Source organism: Orcinus orca, chromosome 4 (genome assembly GCF_937001465.1).
Source record: "Orcinus orca chromosome 4, mOrcOrc1.1, whole genome shotgun sequence".
NCBI classification, from domain to species: Eukaryota; Metazoa; Chordata; class Mammalia; order Artiodactyla; family Delphinidae; genus Orcinus; species Orcinus orca.
Genome location: NC_064562.1, coordinates 19,226,702 through 19,253,993, shown reverse-complemented (window position 1 = coordinate 19,253,993; position 27,292 = coordinate 19,226,702). Strand labels below are relative to the sequence as shown.

General features: G+C 37.6%; 1 protein-coding gene across 1 annotated transcript; it reads left to right on the top strand.

Annotated features, from left to right (window-relative positions):
• The first annotated feature begins 173 nt into the window (after positions 1–173).
• LOC101275805 (alcohol dehydrogenase E chain) lies at positions 174–16,514 on the top strand. Its single transcript, XM_004263553.3, has 9 exons — positions 174–264; positions 3,164–3,265; positions 3,879–4,017; positions 5,969–6,056; positions 6,154–6,373; positions 8,307–8,567; positions 11,425–11,560; positions 12,530–12,668; positions 14,893–16,514. Exons 1-9 carry the CDS (start codon positions 247–249, stop codon positions 14,915–14,917), a joined length of 1,128 nt encoding a protein of 375 aa, XP_004263601.1. The 5' UTR covers positions 174–246; the 3' UTR covers positions 14,918–16,514.
• The last annotated feature ends 10,778 nt before the right edge of the window (positions 16,515–27,292 follow it).

Here is a 27,292-nt window from a genome sequence, read left to right as displayed (position 1 = left end):
GAAATCAAGATGTTACCTGAAATTAGCATATTGCAAACAAAGTCAGTGTTTGAGTGCACTGTTCTTCCTGATTTGACTTGGTCAAAAATAAGCTGATGGGAGGGGCTTAAAGATCCCAGATCACATGTGTAGAATTGGGCATTATCCAAGCAAACAATAATCTGTGCAATATATCTGTTGTACATACTTAAGCAGGGAAGAGTCTGTAAGAATTCACGTCTCCTGGCCTGCAGAGAAAGCAGAAACATGAGTACAGCAGGAAAAGTAAGGCAATTTATTTTTTACTTTTGGAATTATATTCTAATTAATATAATACACAAAGAGATACAGTATTTAATGAATAACTTAAAATTCATATATAAATTAGAAATAATATATACTGAAATACAACATAGAATATAGGCTTCAATATACAAGGTATATTAAACTACAAGAGATGGGCAATACCTAAATATCTTTAACAAAATGTATAGCATTATACCTATTACAGTCTATATTTCATATATTAAATAAATGTGAAGTAGTATATCCAATCATGAGTAATTTTCAAGTCTAAAGTTAGAAATGAAATGTTTTTATCAAGAAGTTATCTTTATGTTAAGATACCATAATATATGCTATTCTTTATAATCATATTCTTTTTATGAGTACAGGAAACTTAAGTGTGATAAAACTTTTATTGATCTCAAAGCATTAGAACAATCAAGACTAAACAAACCAACATCAACATGCAAATTCTGATTTAAAAGGGTCCTATTATGGCACAATTCAGGAAATTTCCATAGAAATCCTATAGAACAGTTGTCCCCAACCCCTGGGCTGCTTAGAAACCTGGCCTCACAGCAGAAGGTGAAAGGCAGGCCAGCCAGTGAAGCTTCATCTGCTGGTCCCCATCGCTCGAATTACCCCCTAAACCATCCCCCTTCCCCCACCCCCCGGTCCGTGGAAAAATTATCTTCCGCGAAACCAGTCCCTGGTGCCAAAACGTTGGGGACCACTGCTAAAGAACGACATCTTCTTCATGTAAAAGTCAATGTGATTTAAAAAAAAAAAAAGTTAATACTGATACAGTTTGAACCACTTATTAGCACTGGGAACAGAGATACTTGGTTCTAAGTCTTCCATAGATTCATGTTTATTTGTTCAATGTGCTTACAGGTGCAGAGAAATACATGTGGTTATTCAATACAATCAATTCATGTTGTTTAACTTCTTCACGGCAAAAGCCTGTGTAACTGTTTCCAGTAGGTTTGCTGTATTAGGAGTTGATTGCACAATATAATATCTTGCTATGATGACTCAACTGAAAGATTCTGAGGTTTCTACACACACTGTGTGACACAAAAAAGGCCTATATCAATGAGATTGGTTGGAAATCTTATGGGTAACCAATTGTCAGTTTTCTTATTCTAACTTTATTTTCATCCATTACTGATTAGCATTTACAGTGGCATATTACATTTCAAATGAAGAATAGTAAAAAAAAGAAAAACTAAATTTTCCAAAACTCAGCTTGAAAGAGTTCAGAGATCAAAAGGGTAAACCAAATGTATTAATGATAATTATAAATTATAGGCAATCAATTCTCACTCCTCAGGTGCAACATCAATAACTTTTAGCTACGATAACACTTCATTTATGTTTACCCTTCCTGCATTGTATGTTCTTCAAATGCTAAATGGCAACAATAATACCTACTTTCATAAGGTGGTTGTGAGAATTTAATAAATTCATATTAAATTTTTTCATACTGGAAAGCATTGAAAATAGTGCCTGGTACATAGAAATAATTTAATAAATACCAGTCACTGCTATTATTGCTGTTATTGCTATCTAACCTCTAACCTTTTGTTAATCTTTTACTACCATCAAGTAGCGAAAAGATAAAATGATGTTAATTCTTTGGACACCCAGCTTTGTGATTCTGGGAGAAGTGTTTAGTCAATTACTAAATCAGTTGAGCCTCAATCTTTTCATCTGTAAAATAAGACTAATAATTCAATAATACTGCCCTGTAAAGTTTAAAAGTCAAACATGTATCAAGAACTCACCCAGCACAGCCACTTGTGCCTGCTACATCATTGGCACCCATTAATCAACACCTATCTACCGTTAGTGTATTATTTCCAAGTACTCTTATATTTATTGTGGAATTGACCATGACAAACACTTTGCAAAGTAGAAGGATTTGGCATACAAATAACGAAAATAAATTATCAGATAAATTTCAATTGAATTTTTATCGTATTTGCAATATGTTAATTCTCTCTAGAAAAAAACTGTCAACTATACAAGCTTTGCAAAAATGAACACAAGTCTTATACTACATTCCCAAGCACTAAAAATGTGTTCAACTTTTATTTGTAAGAACACCTGTAAGTAAGCTATGCTAGTTAGAAAGTCAAATACACAGTTGTCCCCTTTTTAAATATATGCGTGTGTGTGTGTGTGCGTGTGTGTGTGTGTGTTGTGTGTGTGTAGAGTTTTAATCTCTACAATTTTGGGCTCAAGTGTAATCTGGAAGAAATCCCTATACATAAATTATATAACAAAACAGAGCTGCCAAAGCTAACTTTCAAATAAGTGATGCAAACAAATAGCACATAGAACACGTGTAGAGAGAAAATCAAAGGAACAGGCAAATGTATAGAGAGAAATCCTAGGCAGGGAGGCAAGTCCGTAACGGGAATCATAAAGTCAGATCATTTTGGCTTAAGTGGAGAACTGAGCAAGGGAGAAATCAGTATCATGTGAACAGACACTGAATCTGTCAGCAAAGTGATAGTGATTTAGAACTTCACGTACGAGCCAATAGTTTTGGGTAAACAACCAATTTCAGGACTGCATTAGGAAATAGAAGCAATAAACAATCCTTAGAGGAAAAAAAAAACCTATGGTGTTCTTTCTTCGTAAAAGAATATATTCCATTTTATCTCAGTGTCTCACTATAGTTAATTCTGTTTCTCTTTCCTTGTGGTATTGCTTTACACATTTTTATAAAGAGGTACTATTATTCTTTTTGCAAATCAAAGGTTTTCATTTCTGTGGAACAATGTTAGTTTCTAGACATGGGGCTAGATATTGCACGTAAAAAGGTAAAAGACACAATCCCTGACTTCAAGGGTGGGGAAAAACTGGTATCATCTTTCTGTTCAATTTTCAGGTAATAAAATGCAAAGCAGCTGTGCTATGGGAGCTCAAAAAACCATTTTCCATTGAGGAGGTGGAGGTTGCACCCCCTAAGGCCTATGAAGTTCGTATTAAGGTAAAACTTCCTTCCATTTCTATTTAATCTTAGGTTTAAAAATTTCAGAGAGTAACAATGAAAATAACCAAAATCCATTAAGAGGCACTTTTCATATGGTTATCCAGACAGTGGAATTACATTCGTTGCCAAGGAAAGTTGTAAGTATAAATTGTTAAATTTTTTAAAAAGAGACCAAAGAGTATATACAGTATAAACCTAGTAAAATAAAAAAGAATTATGTGTTAATACAGAAAAATAGGTGCAAAGGAATATATATCCAGATTTTAAATCAATTAGCATTAGATGGTAGCATTTAAGTAACTATTTTCTTGGTGCTAATCTGCATTTCCTACTTCTATACAAAAGATTGCCTCCTTGTATATTATATGACTTAACTATTTCAGAAACAATTATTTCACAGATTATTCCAAATTGTTTAATGCATGAAAGGAAAGTAGAGGAGGGTTTTAGGCTGAATAATCTTGGGTATAAATTGAATCTGTATTTGGAAAGAGTAGGAATTATCAGTGAAAACTCTTTAGCGCAAATTCAGGAAACTGGGTATGTTAAGTCCATCTGAGTGAGGGCCATAATCTTTTCTGAATCTAATCATCCTCCCTTTACCCTGTAGGTGGTGGCCACAGGAGTCTGTCGCTCAGATGACCATGCGATTAATGGATCTTTGGTCACACCTCTTCCTGCGATCATAGGCCATGAGGCAGCCGGCATTGTGGAGAGCATTGGAGAAGGGGTGACTACAGTAAAACCAGGTACAGAATTCACAGTTGGGGAATGTGCTTTGGTTCAGGACCGCAGGATGATCCAGCCTGGATGATGACACTGAAGTAATAAGAGATGAAAGAACTTGCTCAAGGCTGAGCTAGGACTTGACTGGAGGTCTCTTCCTTTCCTCCCTCCCTGCCTGTCTCAGGCATGTATGCATCCATGCACTCCTGTATTCTCTCCTTCAGCAAGTATTTCTTGAGGACCTGCTAGATGTCAGCCACCATGTTAGATCCAGGGAATACATGAGGATCAAAAAAGACCCAGTGCCTGCCAGGGTGGAGTTCATAATGAATTAATTCCCATTTTACTGTTGCTAAGCATTGTCTTCTATCAGGTCCAAATTAAACTACAAATGAGACAAGGGAAAAAACATGTCTGTGTCCTGAGCCTCTAGATCAGTGTATGGAACCTGTTCTGTACTGACTTCACACAATGGGGATTGTGAGGCCATGACTGAATCAACATTATCTCTTCTCAGGTGGGAAGTAGAGCCCATTCACTGATTTCCCCTTCCAATATGGCCTTCTTTCCTGAACACAGAATGAACGAAACAGACTAGTTGGCAGGAAATGAAAGAGAACTAGCAGAAGGCATCCTGCCATAAACAATATCTGTTTTATTACCTTTAACCATGATTAAATGTGACTGGTTACCAAGTACTATTTTTCTTTAATATTTATTGTATCCTAATATTATTGTGTATTAATACAGATAAATATTTTTAGAGGTAAACTGTGAATAAACAGAAAATTTCCACGCTATCATCTCATATAAAGTTTATCTATTAAATGTTATCTTTCTGAGTCTTTTGGATAAGTAGTATAGATGATTAAAAACAAATATTTTTAATTCTAAAAAATCACTTTAGCCAGTAGATTTGACCTCCCTGCTCACCAAATACTTAATTGACCTGTGAACAGAAAATAATAAAATCAGTTGTCTGGTTTGAGCTTCAGCTCTCAGTATTTCCTTTAGTTAGAAATCTATTAATAATAAATGACACCCCTACTTTTTTTTTTTTTTTTTGCGGTACGCGGGCCTCTCACTGTTGTGGCCTCTCCCATTGCCGAGCACAGGCTCCGGACATGCAGGCTCAGCAGCCATGGCTCACGTGCCCAGCCGCTCCGCAGCATGTGGGATCTTCCCGGACCGGGGCATGAACCTGTGTCCCCTGCATCGGCAGGCGGACTCTCAACCACTGCGCCACCAGGGAAGCCCAACACCCCTACTTTTCACCCCTGCTCCCTCCACCATAGCAGTAAAAATGAACTATTCACAAATTATCAGCTACAAACATTGGAAAGTCAGTTCTTATCCTAAAAGAAAGTGTCTAACTTATTATTGAGGGTTGAGGTTTTCAAAAGCATTTCTTAAATTCTTATGTGTCCTATTTTTGTTTGTTTTCCTTAAAAAAGAATTTTTTAAAGGACTCATTTCATAGTAGAGATAAGCATAATCACTTTGAAAAGCCAAGAAATAGTTGTTGAGATTCTCATTGTTATTGTATCCCAAACTATTACAAAATACTGGATCATCTAGTGGAACTACGGCAGCCTGCTCACAACTTAAATTTATATTTACACTTACAGTGAGAATATTTGTTTTAATTATTAAGGATTAAATGAGATGATACATATAAAATCCCCAAGAGAAAGGGCACACAATAAAAGATAACTATCAACACAGTGGAACCACTTCTAAAAATCCATGTTGGTTTCCACATTTGCATTTTCTTTGGGCATCTTCAGGCATATATAAACCCAAACTGGTAACGATGCTGGCAGGCAATGACCAAGACATAGTGCTGACTGGACCCTATTGTTGGAGACTTTTCAAAGTCAAGTGCCTCTAATACATATGTGTAAGTTCTAAGCTCTAGCTCTATTAATTCCTGGGTAGAAATTTAAGAAGTATTTGTTTTACCCCCTTCCCCAGGTGATAAAGTCATCCCACTCTTTGTTCCCCAGTGTGGAAAGTGCAGTGTTTGTAAACACCCGGAAGGCAATTTCTGCCTGAAAAACAGGTAAGTTTCTGATACTCTCCTTATGCAGCCAAGGAATTTGCACATCAGTTATACTCCTGTCTCATACCCTCATGTGCCTGTGTGTTGCATTGACCAGTATGACCAAGCCTCGGGGGACCCTTATGGATGGTACCAGCAGGTTCACCTGCAGAGGGAAGCCCGTCTACCATTTCATCGGCACCAGCACCTTCACTCAGTACACAGTGGTGGATGAGATGTCGGTGGCCAAGATTGATGCAGACTCACCGCTGGAGAAAGTCTGTCTCATTGGCTGTGGATTTTCTACTGGTTATGGGTCTGCGGTCAAAGTTGCCAAGGTAGGAATTACAATGGGTGATAAAACCAGCTACACTCAGACTGTCAGGAGCTAAAAGGAGAGCAGCTTCTCACAGGAATCAGAGATCATGCTACACAGATTTACTGATAGCTTCTCCCCCCACCACCGTAATAATATTGACATGCTCCATAGAATCGAGTCTGTTGATTATAAGTAGAAAATGCCCTCAGAAGGAATTGAGAGCGCATCCTAGAAAATTTATCTGTTAATCACAAATGAAAAGCTGTTGATAATTAACTAAGAGAAAGTAAAGATGTTTTCAATAATTATTCTTCTACATGTGTTTTTCTATGGGATTACTAAATTTTAGAGCTGGGAGCTCGTTTTGTCATTCATTTTGTAGTTAGCACCAACATGAGCCATACACAGCAGTTTCCACTAAGTTCTGAGTCAGGAAAAGTAAAAGAAATGAAGGCGTTGCCTTTGAGGAGTATCTAGTCCATGGATCTTCTACTCCCAGAATTATGACCAACAGTAGATTTCAAAGCCTTACCTGATATTCCGATATACTTCCAAACTGAGGGTCGCCAACACACCCACTCTACGGATCTCTACGAGGAAAGCAATGAAGCTGCAATGATGCATGAAGCATTTATTCCACTGCTATACCTCCACCCCTGCCACAAATACACACACACACACACACACACACACACACACACTTCAGAAGTGGTAGATTTTAAGGAGAAATTCTTTAAAGGCTCCTCTTCCCAAAAGGCTGGAAATCTAGTAGTATCCTTTCATTTTATGAAACTCAGGTCCAGAGACATAGAGCTATTTGCCCAAAATCTCACAACTGGTTAATACGACAGCTGTGACTAGCTTCTTTCTCAAAACTCCTGCTGAATCATAAACCATAATACATAATTACCAGCACTTTTAAATCACAATCACAAGCCTCATGTTTTTCTAAGGTAAAAAAGTGGTGTGGTGCCCCACAGAATGTTTACTTGGGACAGGAGGAACATTTCACCCACACTGAAGGCTAACTGTAGCAGATTAGGTTTATTAAACAGTTCCTTAGGCAAGTTAAACAATTGAGAGCACGTGTTTTCCAAATTTCTGTGAGCCTAGCACTAAGTCCCTTGTGCAATTGCCTCATCTGAGCAGGTGGTCCAACTGAACCTACACACAGAAGCCAAGAAGCACTTGTGACGATGAATTTCATCCATTATTAAAGTACAGACTAGCTTTTCATTGCATTATTCTTCATTAGTGTATTTTAAAAAGCAGACATAAAGACCCACTCAGAGCACACTGGTCCCAAGCAGTATTATCTTAAACTTACCTGTTAAATTTCCCCTGTTGTTAAGTTTGCTTTAAGCCGAGGATAACTCTTCTATGCTTCACCGATAATTTCTGCTCTCATTATACTGATCATGACTACTGAAAGTTAATGAAACAAGGAGTTAATTATTGAGGGTTCAATTGGATTATTTTTTTCAGTCTCCTCTCTTCTACTTATTATTTAATTTCCCCAAAATTGTGTTTGTGTATGTGTGATGGACTGAAGCTGGCTATCAATAGATTCTCTTTAAGAGGGGGTCACTAGCATTTAGAGCTCAAAGATCATCCAGTCCACTGGCTCCCAGCTTGGGTTTCCCATTGGAGTCACCTGGAGACTTGGTCTCACCGGCAGAGAGTCTGATTTAATTGCTTATGGGCTGTGACCTGGGTGTTGAGTTTTTTTTTCAAAGCTCCCCAGGTGAGTCTTATGTCTAGCAAAATTTGAGAACCACTGATCTAATTCAACCCCTTCATTTTAAACATGAAGCAGCTGAAGCCAAAAGAAGTTTTGAAAACAGATGGACATAGTTTGAATCGCTCCTGACAAGGGAAAAGCATGGCACTTTATACAATTTAGGCTCTTTCTAACAGCCATTAATCTGTATTTGCATTTTCTGAAAACACAGGTCACCCAGGGCTCCACCTGTGCCGTGTTTGGCCTCGGAGGAGTTGGTCTGTCTGTTATCATAGGCTGTAAGGCAGCTGGAGCAGCCAGGATCATTGCAGTGGACATCAACAAAGACAAATTTGTAAAGGCCAAAGAGGTGGGTGCCACTGAGTGCATCAACCCTCGGGACTATGAGAAACCCATCCAGGAGGTGCTGAAGGAAATGAGTGGTGGAGGTGTGGATTTTTCATTTGAAGTCATCGGTCGTTTTGACACCATGGTATGTACCCTGAAATGCCTTGAGACATCAGCTTCTGCATTCTAGAGTCTACTTTTATGCAGCAGAATATAAACATTATATATAAAGAATATTTTTTAAACTATGGCAATTTTCCATCTCCTATTTGTTACCTGGATTGCTTAATTATTATTATGAGGAATCTCATTCCATCAGTTACATATAACTGTCACAAGTATTATTTCCTTTTTAGAGACAGAAGAGGGTTTTTTTATTGAGCCATCATAAATTTATTTTAATTTTTAGTTCAAAAAATTCAACCTCAAGTCAATATAAAGAATATAAATTCTGGTTTCAAGTTGGCAAGTTTGATTTTTCCCCCACGTTCTTAACAAAAAATGGTTTGACGATTTTTATAGGTTTTAATGGAGATCATATTTTGGCCAAAAGAAAAAATGAGCAACTTTAGGCTCTGTATCATTTTATTAACAGAAAATATGCCGTTTTACCACAGCACGCAGCACAGTGCCTGGTACATAATACGCATCCGAATCTGTGTGTTGAACTGAATACTTTAAAAAGTCAACAGGTTTTTCCACCAAAAAAATTTAAGTGATATGTATCTCATAGTGTTGTTTCTGGATTAAGTGAAATAAACATGTAAAATACTTAGCACGTGCCACCTGTCAGTAGCAAGCTCTTATTAATAAATGTCAGCTGGGGTCATCAACGTACAGTACTGTTTGCAATCTTGCAGCACTTACATCGTCTTTAAAATATACATATTACTTTCAAATAATTACAATTATCAATTGCAACAGAGAACACATCCCTAGCTACATTTCACCTAACCAGAATTCTCTAGAATCCTAATGAAAACACCCCCAGAGACCAACAAAAAAAAGCCCCCTTTTAAGGTTCTCCAGTAAGTCCCAGCAGTGTTGGTAGTAAGAAGCAGCACTTAAAGAGTAAAGCTCTTTGCAGCCTTGACCTGGGACAATATGCCATAGATGACTGAAGTTCCAATACAATCCAACTTTTTCCAAGGCGCTAGCCTTTCTCCTTAGGCCATTTTTCTATGGTTTCCCCTCCATTTTCTCTTGTGGAATTGGACTGTTTTAAATGTCTGATAGCCACATGTTCTAAAGTTCTCTGGTCTTCCAAATGTCATACTCCAAAATCAAAGGACTGATAATTATATATTTCAGGGGGGATCCTAAATGACTTTCTTACTGCAAACCTGCTTAAAAACCTGACTGGAGGGGAAAGGCTTTCTTTTCAAGTTCCAGAGTAATAGGTGTAGTTTAAAGTAAAGTCACACAGGAGTTAAAAGCACATTTAAAACATGCCCATTTTAGGTCAACAACTATATGGAAAGGTGCTCAACATCATTAATCACCAGGGAAATGCAAATCAGAACCACAAAGAGATATTACCTCATACCTGTTAGAGTGGCTATTATCAAAAGACAAGCAATAACAAGTGTTGGAGATTGTGTGGAGAAAAGGGAATTTTGTGCACTGTTGGTGGGAATGTAAAATTGGTACAGCCATTATGAAAAGCAGTATAAAGGTTCCTCCAAAAATTTAAGATAGAACTACCATATGATCCAGCAATCCCACTTCTGGGTATATATCCAAAGAATATAGAAATCACTATCTGCACCCCCATGTTCACTGCAGCATTATTCATAATAGCCAAGATATGGAAACAACCTAAATGTCCATTGATGGATGAACGGATAAAGAAATTGTGATGTATATATAATATATATATTCATATGTATTCTATTCAATAATATATTCAATAATATAATTCATATGAATGAGTATTATTCAGCCATAAAAAAGAAGTCCTGCCATTTGCAACAACATGGAATAACCCGCAGGACATTATGCAAAGTGAAATAAGGCAGACACAGAAAGACAAATATTATATGACCTCTCTTACATGTGGAAACTAAAAAAATCAAATTCTTAGAACCACTGAGTAGAACAGTGGTGGCCAGGGTCTGGAGGAGTGGGGGAGGAATAATGGGTAGATGTCAAAGAGTACAAACTTTTAGTTATGAGTAAGTTCTGGAGACTTCCATGTACAGCATGGTTATTATAGTTAATATTACTATACTGTATACTTCAAATTTGCTAAGAGAGTAGATCTCAGATGTTCTCACTACAAAAAAAGGTAGTAGCTATGTGAGGTGATGAATGTGAATTAACTTGATTGTGGTAATCATTTCACATGGTATATTAAATAATCACATTGTTCACCCTAAAAAATCACATTGTACAACCTAAAAATAAACAATTTTTATTTGTCAATCATACTTCAACAAAACTGTAAAAAAATAAAGTACATAAATTAAGAAAAAAGTGTCCACTAGAAATGGGCGGTAGAAATGGGGATCCATTAAAAAGGGAGACTGTGAAGTGGGAAAGAGAGAAATGTTGATGATGTAATTGACCTTGTATCTTGTTCACCATCAAAATACCTGGTTCAAAGTACTGAGTTCAAAATATCTTAATAAGTAAATGAAGAATGAGTTAACTAACTCAGATTGCCCAGGGGTCATGTGATGATAAACATTACCTTTATTTGAGGAATCAGATTACATATATGTAATGATATTTGCCACTTTATTATTTTCTAAAGAAGACTTAAGTACATACAAACATACAAATTCATTCATCTATTGTCTCACTCAAAAATATTTTCTGGGCATTTTCTAAAGCCACACCTAGTGGCTTTAGGAAATAATGGGGAATGAAGAAAAAGGCATAATCTCCTCCCGCCACACACACACAATTTAGCTAGATCCATATTACACGATACCGTGTATCATAAGTTGGGACTACCAGAAAATCCACTTTAATGATGCTACATATTAATTTTATTCCAGATGGCTGCCTTGTTGTGCTGTCAAGAAGCATATGGAGTAAGTGTCATTGTAGGAATAGCTTCTAGTGCCGAAAATCTCCCTATGAACCCCATGTTGCTGTTGACTGGACGTACCTGGAAAGGAGCTGTTTTTGGTGGTACGTAGTTAGGCTTGAGGGCCAAATTCTTACTAACGTCAGGATTTCTTCCTTTTTACAAGTGACAAGGCCAGGTTTTAAAATGCAGTGTAGGGACTTCGCTGGTGGCGCAGTGGTTAATAATCCACCTGCCAATGCAGGGGACATGGGTTTGATCCCTGGTCCAGGAAGATCCCACATGCCACGGAGCAACTAAGCCCGTGCCCCACAACTACTGAGCCTGTGCTCTAGAGCCTGTGAGCCACAACTGAGCCCGCATGCCACAATTACTGAAGCCTGTGCGCCTAGAGCCTGTGCTCTGCAACAAGAGAAGCCACCACAATGAGAAGCCCGCACACCGCAACGAAGAGTAGCCCCCGCTCACCGCAACTAGAGAAAGCCCGCGCGCAACAACAAAGACCCAACACAGCCAAAATTAATTAATTAATTAATTAAAAAAAATAAAACGCAATGTAGTTTAAAAATAAACTAAAGTTCCTTTGTATCTATAGGCTCCAAATCAACTAGATGTGGAACTAATGCACACAGAAAGTCCCAAGATAGACTTTAATGGAGTCCCCATAAACTAACAAGGATCTTTCAGCATCATCTCCTTTGATACTTGTGACTGCACAATGCACTGAAATACCTAGGAGGATCCAGGAAATCCACAGCGATAATCTATGTCTGCACTCACTGCCCCAATTTAGACAATTGTTAAATCTTCTTCTTCACTTTGAGAATAACCATCTGTACTATACTTTCTCTATGAGAGAACTAATAACCAAGGACCCTAGTTTGTTTGGAGAGATTGTATTAAAAAGTCAAACCACCGCAAAAGGATATTGAAACACACCATCTCTTCTTAACCTCAGTAATAGTAGTCTGTGGACACTTTATAAACTTTCATTTAAATTCTATGTGGAAAATCTCCTCTCCAATTCTCCTCATATCTGGCTGAATCTAACATTGATGTCACTTCCTTTTCAGGCTTTAAAAGTAAAGATTCTGTCCCCAAACTTGTGGCTGATTTTATGGCTAAGAAGTTTCCACTGGATCCATTAATAACCCATGTTTTACCCTTTGAAAAAATAAATGAAGGATTTGACCTGCTTCGCTCAGGAAAGAGGTAGACTTTAAGTTTCTTTTCATGGTGCGGCTTGACTAACAGAGAAAAAAAGGTAGAAGGATGAGAGAAAGCAAGGGTGCAGTACCTTGGTTTTCCATTCCCAGTTCAATCTTTGCATGTAGGACACTTAAGATCATGTTGTGAGAAGCTAAATGCTTTGCACTGCCTGTTTTGTTGAAGCCAAATTATGTTGGTCACAGTAAATCTGAATGATCAGAGCCCTCTGCCTTCTTTACAAGAGAACTCTTACCTTTGCAAGGAAAAAGAATGAGACACACAGTCATATTATAACGTGGAGTTACTGCAGCCCCTGCCTAGCCACCTAAAAGGGTTGACTATTAATAGCTATAAATTTAAATTACATTCAAGACATCCCCAAAACTCATTATGGGAGCTGGTGGAGCTATATAGGCATTATTTTCTATACAGATATTACTTTCTTCATTAAAATGCTATTATTGTTATTCCTTTTTTCCATTTACAAAGAATTTTTCACAAATAAAAATTATTGCAAAGAGGAAGGGTACATAATCTATTTTAAATCTTTAAATCTTACGTGTTCTTCAAAGCTTAGGAAAACAAGCCAGTTCCATTTTCCACCTCTAACGTTTAACTTTTACAACCACCTAAAAAGAAGAATTTTATCATTTGCATTTCTATATGGGGCACAATTAATAATAGGCAGTTTTACCTAACTCTCCCCTTCTTGTTCCATAGTCCCTGCTTTTTCTGCAGCTTCACCCTTCTTCTCATGAGGTTTTCAATTTTAAACAATATTTCTTTAGCACCCATACACATAACACATACTAGGCACTTAGTCTGATAAATATTATTGAGGAAGGAAAGAAACTAGCATCCAAACAGTACCAGATTACATCCTTTCTAGAAAGCAGTTTGGTCATTTGTATCAGAAACCTTAAAAAAACAAAACAAAAAAATAAAACTTAGATCCTATGTCCCAGCAATGCCATTTCTGAGAATATATTCTACAGAAATTATGAGATATGCCAACATACATATGTTTAAGCATGTTCATCTATAATATCAAAAATTGGAAACATTCCAAAGGTTAACATTAAGGGGATAGTTAAATAAATTCCAAACATGTACTAGAAATCAATGAAGCCATTTAAAAAGAAATGATTTCATTAAATTGGGAAATTCTCCTGATGTAATTTTAGGCTATAGAGTAGAGAAAACAAACTTATATATACAATATGGTTCCAAGTTTTCAATAAGAGCAATAAAAACTTGCATATGTTTAGAAAAAGTTGATCAAAATTCAAGAAAATATTAACACTGATTATTTCTGGGTTGTGGGATTACAGGTTATCTTTACTTTCTTCTTTATACTGTCCTTTACTTTCTAAATTATCTACATACATTTATCATATATATTATATATATACACACACACATATATATATATATTTTTTAAATACGAAGACCACCTTTTTCTAAAGTACCCATCAGAAGATGGTTTTTGGAAAGGACATTAGTTCCAGTAAAATGTAACATTTCTGATCTTTCCAAGAATAAAGTCTCACCCAGTACAAATCAATTCTTTTTTTTCTACTTCTAAGTCTCCTTAAACATTTCTTTATCAAAGCTCTATTAAACTTTCAACATGGTCTTAACTTTATTACACTATCAGCACCTTTAGGCACATTACCTATCATCTTGTAATTTGTGCAACTTTGTATTTGTATTTAAATCCCAGGATCCCACACTAGATGTGTGATCTAAAGAAAGTTGCAAGTCTCTCCAAGTCTCAGTATCTACAATCGCTAAAATGGAAATAATATTAGAAACTGCCTCCTAGCATTGTTGTTTAAGTAGAAGTTTAAATGATAAAATACATGAAAAACATCTACATAGTATGTGACAACAGCATGAACATATCATTACACATTGTTATTTTGTATTCCTTATTATACAAGGCATGTGGGATCTCAAAAATTATATTTTGAAAATCTAATACATAATGAAGCCTAAATGGCAGTCATATTCAGGATATAATAGAGCTTCAGGTTGGAGAAAACACAACAGGAAAAGATGAGATGACGTTTTACTTGACTTGAGTGCATTACGGCTGGGAATGAAATAGCAGGAAACAAAGATAGCTTTTCAAAGAGACAAATCAAGTGCTCCTTGTATTCTCACATGGAAGAGTGTATATTATCTAAACATTAAAACAATTAGTATCTTTTATTTTCTGTTTCAGTGTCCGTACCGTCCTGACATTTTGAGACTATACACGTGGCTTCACTTGTAGCAGTCTTCCGGCTCCTCCATCATCTGAAACATCAGCCAAACATCATCAATAATTCTATTCTTCAGAGATACCACCAATAAATTACACATGGGGGCTTTCCAAAAGAAATAAAATTAATGTGAAATCATTTTTTAAGCAAATGCTTAAAATTCAAGTAAGAGCCAGATGAACCATCATATGGGTAATTGAGTCCAATAAACCCTCCTTCTTAATCATTCTACTCATGTTGAATCGTGTCATCTTTCCCACTGAGGAAAGGTATTTCTTTTGAGTTTCTGCACTTTTCGTATCTTTGCCACCCTTAGTCTTTGAAGCCTTAGTCATTGAGAAAGTCCTCATGATACTTATTCCCCAACATACATGTGATGGACTATTGTGCTCCAAGTCTTCTACCTGTACTTCTACTGTCTGTATTTTCCTTTTTATGAAATGTAGCAAAACCCTACAGTAAAAACTACACATAGTCTGCGAAAGGATACACTCAGATTTATAAGTGGAGAAGGTCCAGAACTTCTAAGTGCAGGGAATTTCTTAGGGAAATGTCACATATTTTTAAGGTGAAGGGAAGTGTTTTTATACTACAGTTTCATACTACCTGTGATAAATGTGAGGTTTGAATAGTAAATTTGAAAACTGAACTGCTCTTGGAACCATATTCCAAAAGTCTATAACTTTTACTCAAGAAAGTACTTTATTGGTTAAATGATCTTAGTTATTACAATTGACTGAAAATAAGTCATAAGGTAATTAAAAATAATACGGTGGCTTGAAGTCTAGGGATGGGAATAAAGCAGCTGTGGACACAGCGTGTAAAAAGGGTAACTAAGAAATGGCACAAACATCCAAAGCAATAGATTTTCTAAGTAGATGTCTATACACATAGAGATGTACATTTTTGCAAAAATCTTTTCAAACTAGAACTTTTCTATTAACTACCACGTCTTAAGCCTATAACCCTGGAATTAATTCTTTGAACATGTGAAAGTCTATGGTCCCCATTTGTTAGTGCTTTCTCAGGGGAAGATTTGCACTTTGAGCTTCATCTCTAAACGTGTAATGAAAAACTTATTCCTTTAAGGAGCTTTAGCTATCTTTAAAAGTGTGATTTGTTTCCATGTCTACAATTTGTTTGATATTGTGGAAAGGACTCTAGACTTAGAGCAAGTGATCTACCACTTATTTGTGACCTTCAGTAAATTACTCCACCTCTCTAAACCCATTTTATCCATTGTTTTAAAAAATTACTCTACCAACCCATTACAGCTTCATGAAGATTAGATGGAATGATGCTAGTGAAAAGGCTTGTCAACTATGAAGTGCCACGTAAATGTAGGGAACAGTTTAATTCTTTTGTCAAAGATACTGAAGGAGATATTGAGGGTTAGGGGAGCTTTCAGAATGTCCCTAAGTTTTCAGATTGTCCTAACATCATGGAACACCACGTTCCCACGTTACTGGGTGCGCCAATGTTTTTATATTGGTGCTGATAATGTGAGATTCAGAGGAAAAAGAGATGGTTCTAAATGCCCATGTCACAATAGTGGGCATAAAATCCTACTGGTTGCACAGAGGCCTCGCCCGTGAGCCATGGCCGCTAAGCCTGCGCGTCCAGAGCCTGTGCTCCGCAACGGGAGAGGCCACAACAGTGAGAGGCCCGCGTACCACACACAAAAAAAATTACTCAGAAGTTGAAGTAGAGTAAGAGCAAGTATGTATTTAATAATTACATTCTTAGACACCTGACTACTTAATTCTGTTAGCAAATGATTATTGCACAAATAACCTCTATTAAGTATTCTCCAAAAATGTGAAACTGATCATTTTATTGAAGTATATCAAATTATATTTATCTGTCAAATACGCAGCAAACATTCAGGAAATGGACCATTGCATAGGAAGAGAAACCAAAATTAGTATGGCAAGAATAAAACTAGAGTGGGGCCCTAGAGGCCAAACACCATTTTGATGAAATTTTTTGTCATATATGTCTACCTGGTTTACTCATTTCATTCACTTGGGATCCAAGGGCCAGAAGATCATCTTGCACAGCCCTACCACAGTCATCAAAAGAACCCAGAGGTTGCTGAATAACTCGTAAACAAAACTAACACATGAGCAAAGAGAGAGTAAAGCATCTGGTTTCCTTTTCCAGTCTTGCTCTTTGAGGTATTTGCCATGTCAACAAATAACTCAGTAGATTTATTAGGAACAAAAGCAAGTCAGAAATCATCAGACAATTCTTATCTAAAAATGATGTTTAAAGACTACCACTCAGGACTTCCCTGGTGGTGCAGTGGTTAAGAATCCACCTGCCAATGCAGGGGACACAGGTTCAATCCCTGGTCTGGGAAGATCCCACATGCCACAGAGCAACTAAGCCTGTGTGCCACAACTACTGAGCCTGCGCTCTAGAGCCCGCGAGCCACAACTACTGAAGGCCACGTGCTCTAGGGCATGCCACAACTAGTGAAGCCTGCATGCCTAGAGCCCATGCTCCACAACAAGAGAAGCCACCGCAATGAGAAGCTCGCACACCACAACGAAGAGTAGTCCCCGCTCGCCACAACTAGAGAAAGCCCGCGTGCAGCAACGAAGACCCAACGCAGCCAAAAATTAAAAAAAAAAAAAAACTACTACTCACCATAAACAAATAATTTACAGTGTTTTGGGAGATGTCTAACTGCCTTAAAGGGTCATAACTACAGCTTTGAAGCAAGAAGAATTTTAGTTCATTCTAAATTTAAATACTGAATATCTCCTAGGTAATTCCATGTTTCAGCATGGCTGAGAGAGAGATTGGGAAATAACATGAAGACTTAAGTATTTCTTTTGACACTGATTTTTTTTTCTTGTGATGAGTACCTTTACGATTTAGTCTCCTAGAAACTTTCAAATATGCAATACAATATTATTAACTAATATATTCTCCATGCTGTACATTACATCCTCAGGATTTTTTTTAATAACTGAGAGTTTGTACCTTTTGACTCCCTTCACCTATTTTGCCCACCCCCCGGCACCTCCACCTTTGGCAAATATTCTGTTCTCTGTATCTATGTTTTTCGTTTTTTTTTTTTTTTAGATTCCACATATAAGTGAGATCATACAGTATTTGTCTTTCTATATCTGACTTATTTCACCTAACATAATGCCCTCGAGGTCCATCCATATTGTCACAAGTGGCAAGTATTCATCTCTTTTATGGCTGAATAAAATTCCATTGTATGTATAGACCACTTCTTCTTTATCCATTCATCTGGACATTTAGTTTATTTCCATATCTTGGCTATTGTAAATAACGCTGCAGTGAACATGGGGATGGATATATCTTTTCCAGTTAGCTTTTTGTTTTCTTCAGGTATATACCTAGAAGTAGAATTGCTGGCTCATATGCTAGTTCTATTTTTAATTTTTGAGGAACCTCCATACTATTTTCCATAGTGGCTGCATCAATTTCTACATTCCCACCAACATTGTACAAACATTCCCTTTTTTCCGTATCCCTGCCAACACTTGTTATTCCTTGTCTTTTTGATAATACCCATTCTAACAAGTGTGAGGTGGTATCTTATTGTGGTTTTGATTTGCATTTCCCTGATGACTAATGATATGGAGCATCCTTTCATGTGTCTGTTGGGCATTTGGAGCTCTTCTTTGGAAAACTGTCTTTCAGGTCCTCTGCCCATTTTTAATCCAATTGTTTGGTTTTTTGCTGTTGAGTTATATGAGTTTTTATATACCTTGGATATTAACACCATACCAGATAGATTATTTGCAAATATTTTGTTCCATTTAGTAGGTGGCTTTTTCATTTTATTGATAGTCTTTTTCCTGTGCAGAGCTTTTTAGTTTGATGTAGTCCCACTTGTTTATTTTTGCTTTTGTTGCTTTTGCTTTTGGTGTCAAATACAAAAAATTATCACCAAGTTCAATGTCAAGGAGCTTACTGCCTATATTTTCTTCTTTTTTGGTTTCAGGTAAATGGGATTGTTTTCTTTCTCTTTCTTGTCACTCATTATTAGTGTATAGAAATGCAACAGATTTCTGTATATTGATTTTATATCTTGCAAATTTACTGAATTTACTTATTAGTTCTAACAGGTTTTTTTGGTGGAGGCTTTAGGGTTTTCTCTATACACTATCATCTCATTTGCAAATAGTGACAGTTTTCCTTCTTTTATAATTTGGATGCCTTTTATTTCTTTTTCTTGCCTAATTGCTATGGCTAGGCCTTCCAATACCATGTTGAATAAAAGTGGCGAGAGTGGGCATCCCTGTCATGTTTCTGATCTTAGAGGAAATGCTTTCAGATTTTCACTATTGAGTATGATGTCAGCTGGGCTTCTCATATATGGCCTTTACTGAGGTATGTTCCCTCTATACCCAGTTTGTTGAGAGCTTGTATCATAAGCAGATGTTGAATTCTGTCAAATGTTTTTTCTGCATCTGTTGGGATGATTGTATGATTTTTAGCTTTCATTTTGTTAATGTGGTATATGACATTGATTGATTTCAGGATGTTGAACCATCCTTGCATCTCTGGAATAAATTTTACTTGATTGTGGTGTATGATCCCTTTTATATATTGTTGAATTCAGTTTACTAATATTTTGTTGAGGATTTTTACATCTATGTTTATCAGGGATCTTGGCCTGTAATTTTATTTTCTTGTGGTATCCTTGTCTGATTTTGGTATCAGGAGGTGTTACCTCCTCTTCTATTTTTGGGGAGAATTTGAGAAGGATTGGTATTAATTCTTTTTTGAATGTTTGGTAGAATTCATCAGTGAAGTTGTCTGGTCCTGGACTTTTGTTTGCAGGGAGGTTTGTGATTATTGACTCAATCTCCTTACTAGTAAGCAGTCTGTTCAGATTTTCTATTTCTTCCTGATTTAGTCCTGGAAGGTAGTATGTTTCCCAAAATTTCTTTCTAGTTTGTCCAGTTGGTTGGCATACATTTGTTCCTAGCAGTCTCTTATGATCCTTTGTATTTCTGTGGTATCAGTTACAATGTCTCCTCTTTCATTTCTTATTTTATTTATTTGAGCCCTCTCTTATTTTCTTGTTAAGTCTAGCTAAAGGTTTGTCAATTTTGCTTATCTTCTCAAAGAACCAGCTCTTGGTTTCACTGAACTTTTCTTAGTCTTTTTCATCTTTATGTCATTTTGCACCTGAATTCAAGCATCAGAAAATTAGAAGTGAAAGAAAAGCTGGAGTGAAGTACACTCCTCCATTAATGGAAGGAAATACTAAGGCATTTGGTGTTATCCTTCCAAAGTCTTCAAACTATAATGAATAGCAGAAAAGATTTAGAGCTGTCAATGACCATTTATTTTATATTTGCTACCTTCCCTTCCTGCAAGGACATTGAAAAACAGATCTTTGAAGAATATGCTGGTTGACTTTTGAGTGTGAGAGAGATTGAAGGGTCTCTGAACCATTTATTCTCCATCTCTCCAATAGTTCTGAAGAAAAAGAAAGGAGGGAAGGGGAGAGGATAACAAGTACATCCAAAACTAATACCTAAAAGAGAAATTGTCATTGTTTAACCTGAGATTTGCATTCTGTGATTATGTTGATTGTTACTTAGAAGCAAATATTTATACCTAAATTGAAAGGATGAAGAGGAGTTTGACAGAAGGAAAATTGGGCTTCCCAGACAGAGGGCTCAGCATGAAAGAGCAGAATATGTTTAGGTAATGTAAGCATTTAGTATTGCTGACTTGCAGACTTCACAGTGGGAAATGTCTAGGGTCAGGTACCAGCGAATTCTGAAATCCTTGCAAGAGCTTTAGATTTTATCCTCTGGGCAATGGGACCTCTGTTGAAATTTTCTGAGCAGATTGGTTATATGATCATATTAAAACATTAGAAATTCATTCTTGCAACCCTGGGGAGGGGACATTAGAAGTGAGGAGAGGAACAGAGTGAGAAGGCTTTAGCTATGTAGAGGCAAAAGGGAATGGAGCCTGTTTTAGAGCAGTGTCAAAGGGGAAGGAGTGCATCAGATAAATGAGATATTCTTAGGAAGTATAGGTGACTTGGCACAAAGACTGATGGAGTGCAGGGTGCAAGGTAGAAGGAGACAGAATTGAGGCTTATTCCAATGTGTCTGTCTTGGCAACTGGGTGTGGACAGTAGGCCCCTTCACCAACTTGGGATCTAAGAACAGCACCAAGTATTTGTAGTGAAGATGGTTAAGATTGGCATTGGACTTGACAAGTTTGAAGTGCTTCTAAGATTTTCATATGGAGCTGTTTATACAAAGTCTGCAGCTATGAATTAAGTTCTGAGCTAAATATATAGATTTGGGGTTGATTCCCATGTTGATAATTCCCTGTAGTATAAGCCCACCTTTTCTAGCATTGAATTCTCCCATTGGCCCCACCCGCAAAAAATTACAAGATGCAAAATTGTGATTTAAGTGTCAAAACTACAGTGAGGGACCACCTCACACCAGTCAGAATGGAAATCCCTTTGCTTATGCAAAGAAATATCTCCCTCAAGAAATCCCTTCTGTGTAAACTACCTTTAGAAGATTCTGGTGTCTACAATGATCAACATTTAGACAAGCACAAGGTGTTGGCTGAATCCCTGGGGAAAGATAATATTGTCCAGGGAGAGAGTATAGGACATCAAGAGAATAAATCAGAAGGAGAAACTGAAAGATCATTTCAATCAGGGAGAAGGTATCAGCTAACAGCCACAGGGAGAAGTGTTTGTGCTACTATTTAAGGAACCATAAGTCAGTCAATTAACTGAGACTAGGAGAAATGACTGAATAGGAAGAGAAATGACAGACTGTGGAGAGACCTTCAATGTCAGGCTTTGGCTTTTCTTCCTAGAGAAAAGAGCCATTGAAGATTTAGCAAATGTACCGATCTGGAAAATTAATAGATCAGTAATAAGTAGAATAGACTGAGTCTGGGTAAGGAGACCAGCTAGGAAAGAATTTCCATAGGACATGAGTGAGATAGGTGAGAGACTGATCACACGTGACATGTGAGAAACTCCATAAAGGAAGGATCATTGAGATTGGTGCCTATTGTGAGAAAGAAAAGCCAAAGATGACCACAGGTCTGGAAATCAGGGGACAGGTGAAGAAGAAAAATCCACATAGAGTGCCAAAAAAGGGGTTTTTAAAAAGAAAAGAAATGAGCCATATCTTAGAAACATGGATTTTTGAAGTGACAGGAGGCATTCAAATGATGTCCAGTAAGTAGACATAAGACTTCAGATCCAAGATGGCATGGGACATGAGGTAATAGTAAAAAGGATGAATATAAAAATGATTTCTGTTATCAGAGGACTGGCGTTGGAACATGTCCTCATCTTTGAAGTAAAAGAAGTTCTGTGAATAGAGAGAGAGAGAGCAGGCAGACGAGATGGGAAGAGACAACCTGTAATGAAGGCCAGAGAACTGAGGAAAGAGCTGTGTTTTACCTCTGGAAGTGGCAGTTCTAGTAAAGAGAAGGAGAGTGGGGGAAGCAAATTGCATAAGCAAAGAAGTTCAAGAGTTGAGTTGTAATGAAAAAAAGGCAAGTGTGGAAAACTTTAAAATATTGGACAAAAACAGTAGCAGCAACAGGGTTGAGAGGAAATTCTTTTTGGGGGATAAATGAACAGTCAGTGGACAGTAGAGAAGAAATGATTGAAAAAAAATTTAAAGAGAAATAATAGATTAAATTACCACAGAAAAGACAGGAGATGGCTACAGCACACAAGAAAGGTAGAAACTAATCTCCATTTTTTTATCTGTAAAATGGGGATAATAAAAGCACCTAACTACAGCACTGTTGTGATAATTAAATGAGAGTTCATGTAAAACACATATTCTCACTCCCAGCAGTTCTTTGTCCTACAATAATATCCACTGCCTAAACCAGTACGTAATTCTCAAACCACTTCTATCTTGCTGCCTCTACCATAGGGCTTAGGAAAGGTATATATTGCTTTCCTAGCCTTTCGTGCATCTAGGAGTGGTCATATGACATACTTCTTGCCAATAGGGATGTAACAATATTCTGATGGAGACTTCTGGGATGAAGCTGCCCATTTTTTGATGAAGGAAACAAATATGTTTGCACTATCCCTTTTTTCTCCTTCCCCCTTTTTTCTCCTTCCCTGTTTTGCTTTCCTTAAACATAGTTGTAAAACCTGGAGCTGGGGCAGCCATCTTGGGACCAGTGATAACAATCATAGAAGAACTAAAGTAATTTCAAAACCGCTGGCCTTCAGGGACTTCCCTGGTGGCACAGTGGTTAAGAATCCGCCTGCCAATGCAGGGGACACGGGTTTGATCCCTGGTCCGGGAAGGTCCCACATGCCGTGGAGCAACTAAGCCTGTGCACCACAACTACTGAGCCTGCACTTTAAAGCCCACAAGCCGCAACTACGGAGCCCACATGCTGCAACTACTGAAGCCTGTGCTCCAAAACAAGAGAAGCCACCTCAATGAGAAGCCCGCGCACTGCAATGAAGAGTAGCCCCCACTTGCTGCAACTAGAGAAAGCCTGCGTGCAGCAACAAAGATCCAATGCAGCCAAAAAAACAAAACAAAACAAAAAACGCCTTCATGTCACCATGCTGCTGAACACATGCAGAAAAATCCCTACTTCCAAATTATGATTATTTGGTAAGAAAATAATTCTTAAGTGATTAGTCCCCTCAGAGTCAAGTTTTCAGTTATCTGCTCTTGAATACATTTCTAACTACTACACTTCTTAGGGTTACTTTAGACTTCCTAATCCCCACACTAAAATTTGAACTGGAGGCCCACCACCTAGCCTACTCTTCCTCCCACAGGTAAGCTGCCAAACGTAAAATGCCATCGAACACTCACTGCCATGGCACACTGCCTGCACATAGTAAGCTATTGATAAATAACTGCTGCTATTATTACTATCAATAGCCTTTGATGAGAGAAACAAAAATGTGAAAAAACAAATGAGCTACTAAAATATTTCTGTAAGAGACACAAAGCACCTTTATTGTAACAACAGCTGCACAGCAATGAGAACAGACATCACAAGACATGGCAGCAGGAGATTTCTCATCCTCTGACCTCTAAACAGGTAGTCCTATAGCTTATATGTCAAGTATTCATGGGTTGCCTTACATATAACCTTTAATATTACGTTTAACTTAAATGTTATGCTGAGATTGGTTCAAGATGGCAGAGTAGAAGGACGTGCACTCACTCCCTCTCGTGAGAGCACCAGAATCACAGCTAACTGCTGAACAATCATCGACAGGAAGACACTGGAACTCACCAAAAAAGATACCCCACATCCAAAGACAAAGGAGAAATAGCAATGAGATGATACAAGGGACTCAACCACAATAAAATCAAATCCCATAACCACTGGGTGGGTGACTCACAAAGTGGAGAACAATTATACCACAGAAGTCCACCCGTAGCAGTGAAAGTTCTGAGCCCCATGTCAGGCTTCCAACCTGGGGGTCTGGCAACAGGATGAGAAATTCCCAAAGAATCAGACTTTAAAGGCTAGTGGGATGTGATTGCAGGACTTCGACAGGACTGGGGGAAGCAGAGACTCCACTCTTGGAGGGCACACACAAAGTAGTGTGCACATCAGGACTCAGGGGGAAGGAGCAGTGACCCCATAGAAGACTGAACCAGACTTAATTGCTAGTGTTAGAGGGTCTCCTTCAGAGGTGGGAGGTGGCTGTGTCTCACCATGGGAACAAGGACACTGGCGGCAGGAGTTCTGGGAAGTACTCCTTGGTGTGAGCCTTCCCAGAGTCCGCCATTAGCCCCACCAAAGAGCCGGGTAGGCTCCAGTGTTGGGTCGCCTCAGGCCAACAACCAACAGGGAGGAAACCCAACCCACTCATCAGCAGACAAGCAGATCAAAGTTTTACTCAGCTCTGATCACCAGAGCAACACTCAGCTATACCCACCACCAGTCCCTCCCATCAGGAAGCTTGCAAAAGCCACTTAGATAGCCTCATCCACGAGAGGGCAGACAGCAGAAGCAAGGAGAACTACAATCCTGCAGCCTGTGGAACGAAAACCACATTCACAGAAACATAGACAAGATGAAAAGGCAGAGGACTACGTACCAGATGATGAACAAGATAAATGCCCAGAAAAACTAAATGAATTGGAGATAGACAACCTTCCAGAAAAAGAATTCAGAATAATGATAGTGAAGATGATCTAGGACCTCGGAAAAAGAATGGAGGCAAAGATCGAGAAGATGCAAGAAATGTTTAACAAAGACCTACAAGAATTAATGAACAAACAAACAGAGATGAACAATACAATAACTGAAATGAAAAACACACTAGAAGGAATCAATAGCAGAATAACTGAGGCAGAAGAACGGATAAGTGACCTGGAAGACAGAATGCTGGAATTCACTGCCATGGAAAAGAATAAAGAAAAAAGAATGAAAAGAAATGAAGACAGTCTAAGAGACCTCTGGGACAACATTAAAAGCACCAACATTCACATTATAGAGGTCTCAGAAGGAGAAGAGAGAAAGAAAGGACCTGAGAAAATATTTGAAGAGATTATAGTTGAAAACTTCCCTAACATGGGAAAGGAGATAGCCACCCAAGTCCAGGAAGCTCAGAGAATGCCAGGGAGGATAAACCCAATGAGAAACATGCCAACACATAGTAATCAAATTGACAAAAATTAAAGACAAAGAAAAATTATTAAAAGCAGCAAGGGAAAAATGACACTATACAAGGGAACTCCCATAAGGTTAACAGCTGATTTCTCAGCAGAAACTCTACAAGCCAAAAGGGAGAAGCATGATATATTTTAAGTGATGAAAGGGAAGAAACTACAACCAAGATTACTCTACCAGACAAGGATCTCATTCAGATTCGACGGAGAAATCAAAAGTTTTATAGACAAGCAAAAGCTAAGAGAATTCAGCACCACCAAGCCAGCTCTACAACAAATGCTAAAGAAACTTCTCTAAGTGGGAAACACAAAAGAAGAAAAGGACCTAAAAAAACAAACCAAAAACAATTAAGAAAATGGTAATAGGAACATACATATCGATAATTACCTTAAATGTGAATGGATTAAATTTTCCAACCAAAAGACACAGGTTCCTTGAATGGATACAAAAACAAGATGCGTATATGTGCTGTCTACAAGAGACCCAATTCAGACCTAGGAACACATACAGACTGAAAGTGAGGGTATGGAAAAAGATATTCCATGCAAATTGAAATCAAAAGAAAGCTGCAGTAGCAATACTCATATCTGATAAAATAAAGAATGTTACAAGAGACAAGGAAGGACACCTCATAATGATCAAGGGATCAATTCAAGAAGAAGATATGACAATTATAAACATATATGCACCCAACAAAGGAGCACCTCAATACATAAGGCAAATATTAACAGCTATAAAAGAGGAAATCGACAGTAACACAGTAGTAGTAACAGTAATAGTGGGGGACTTTAACACCTCATTTACACCAATGGACAGATCATCCAACAGAAAATTAATAAGGAAACAAAAGCTTTAAATAACACAACAGACCAGATAGATTTAATTGATATTTATAGGACATTCCACCCAAAAACAGCAGATTACACTTTCCTCTCAAGTGCACACAGAACATTCTCCAAGACTGATCACACCTTGGGTCACAAATCAGGCCTCGGTAAATTTAAGAAAACTGAAATCATATCACGCATCTTTTCTGACCACAAAGCTAGGAGATTAGAAATAAATTACAAGGGAAAAAGAGTAAGAAAACACAAACACGTGGAGGCTAAACAATACGTTACTAAATAACTAAGAGATCACTGAAGAAATCAAAGAGGAAATCAAAAAATACCTAGAGACAAAGGACAATGAAAACACAATGACCCAAAACCTATGGGATGCTGCAAAGCAGTTCTAAGAGGGAAATTTATAGCAATACAATCCTACCTCAAGAAACAAGAAAAACCTCAAATAAACAATCTAAACTTACACCATACAGCTCCACAGGTGAATTCTATCAAAAATTTAGAGAAGAGCTAGCACCCATCCTTCTCAAACTCTTCCAAAAATTGCAGAGGGAGGAACACTCCCAAACTCATTCTATGAGGCCACCATCACCCTGATACCAAAACCAGACAAAGAAACTACAAAAAAAGAAAATTACTAACCAGTATCACTAATGAATATAGATGCAAAAAACCTGAAAAAATACTAGCAAACAGAATCCAACAACATATTAAAAGGATCATACACCATGATCAAGTGGGATTTATCCCAGGGATGCAAGGATTCTTCAATATATGCAAATCAATCAATGTAATACACCATATTAACAAATTGAAGGATAAAAACCATATGATGACCTCAATA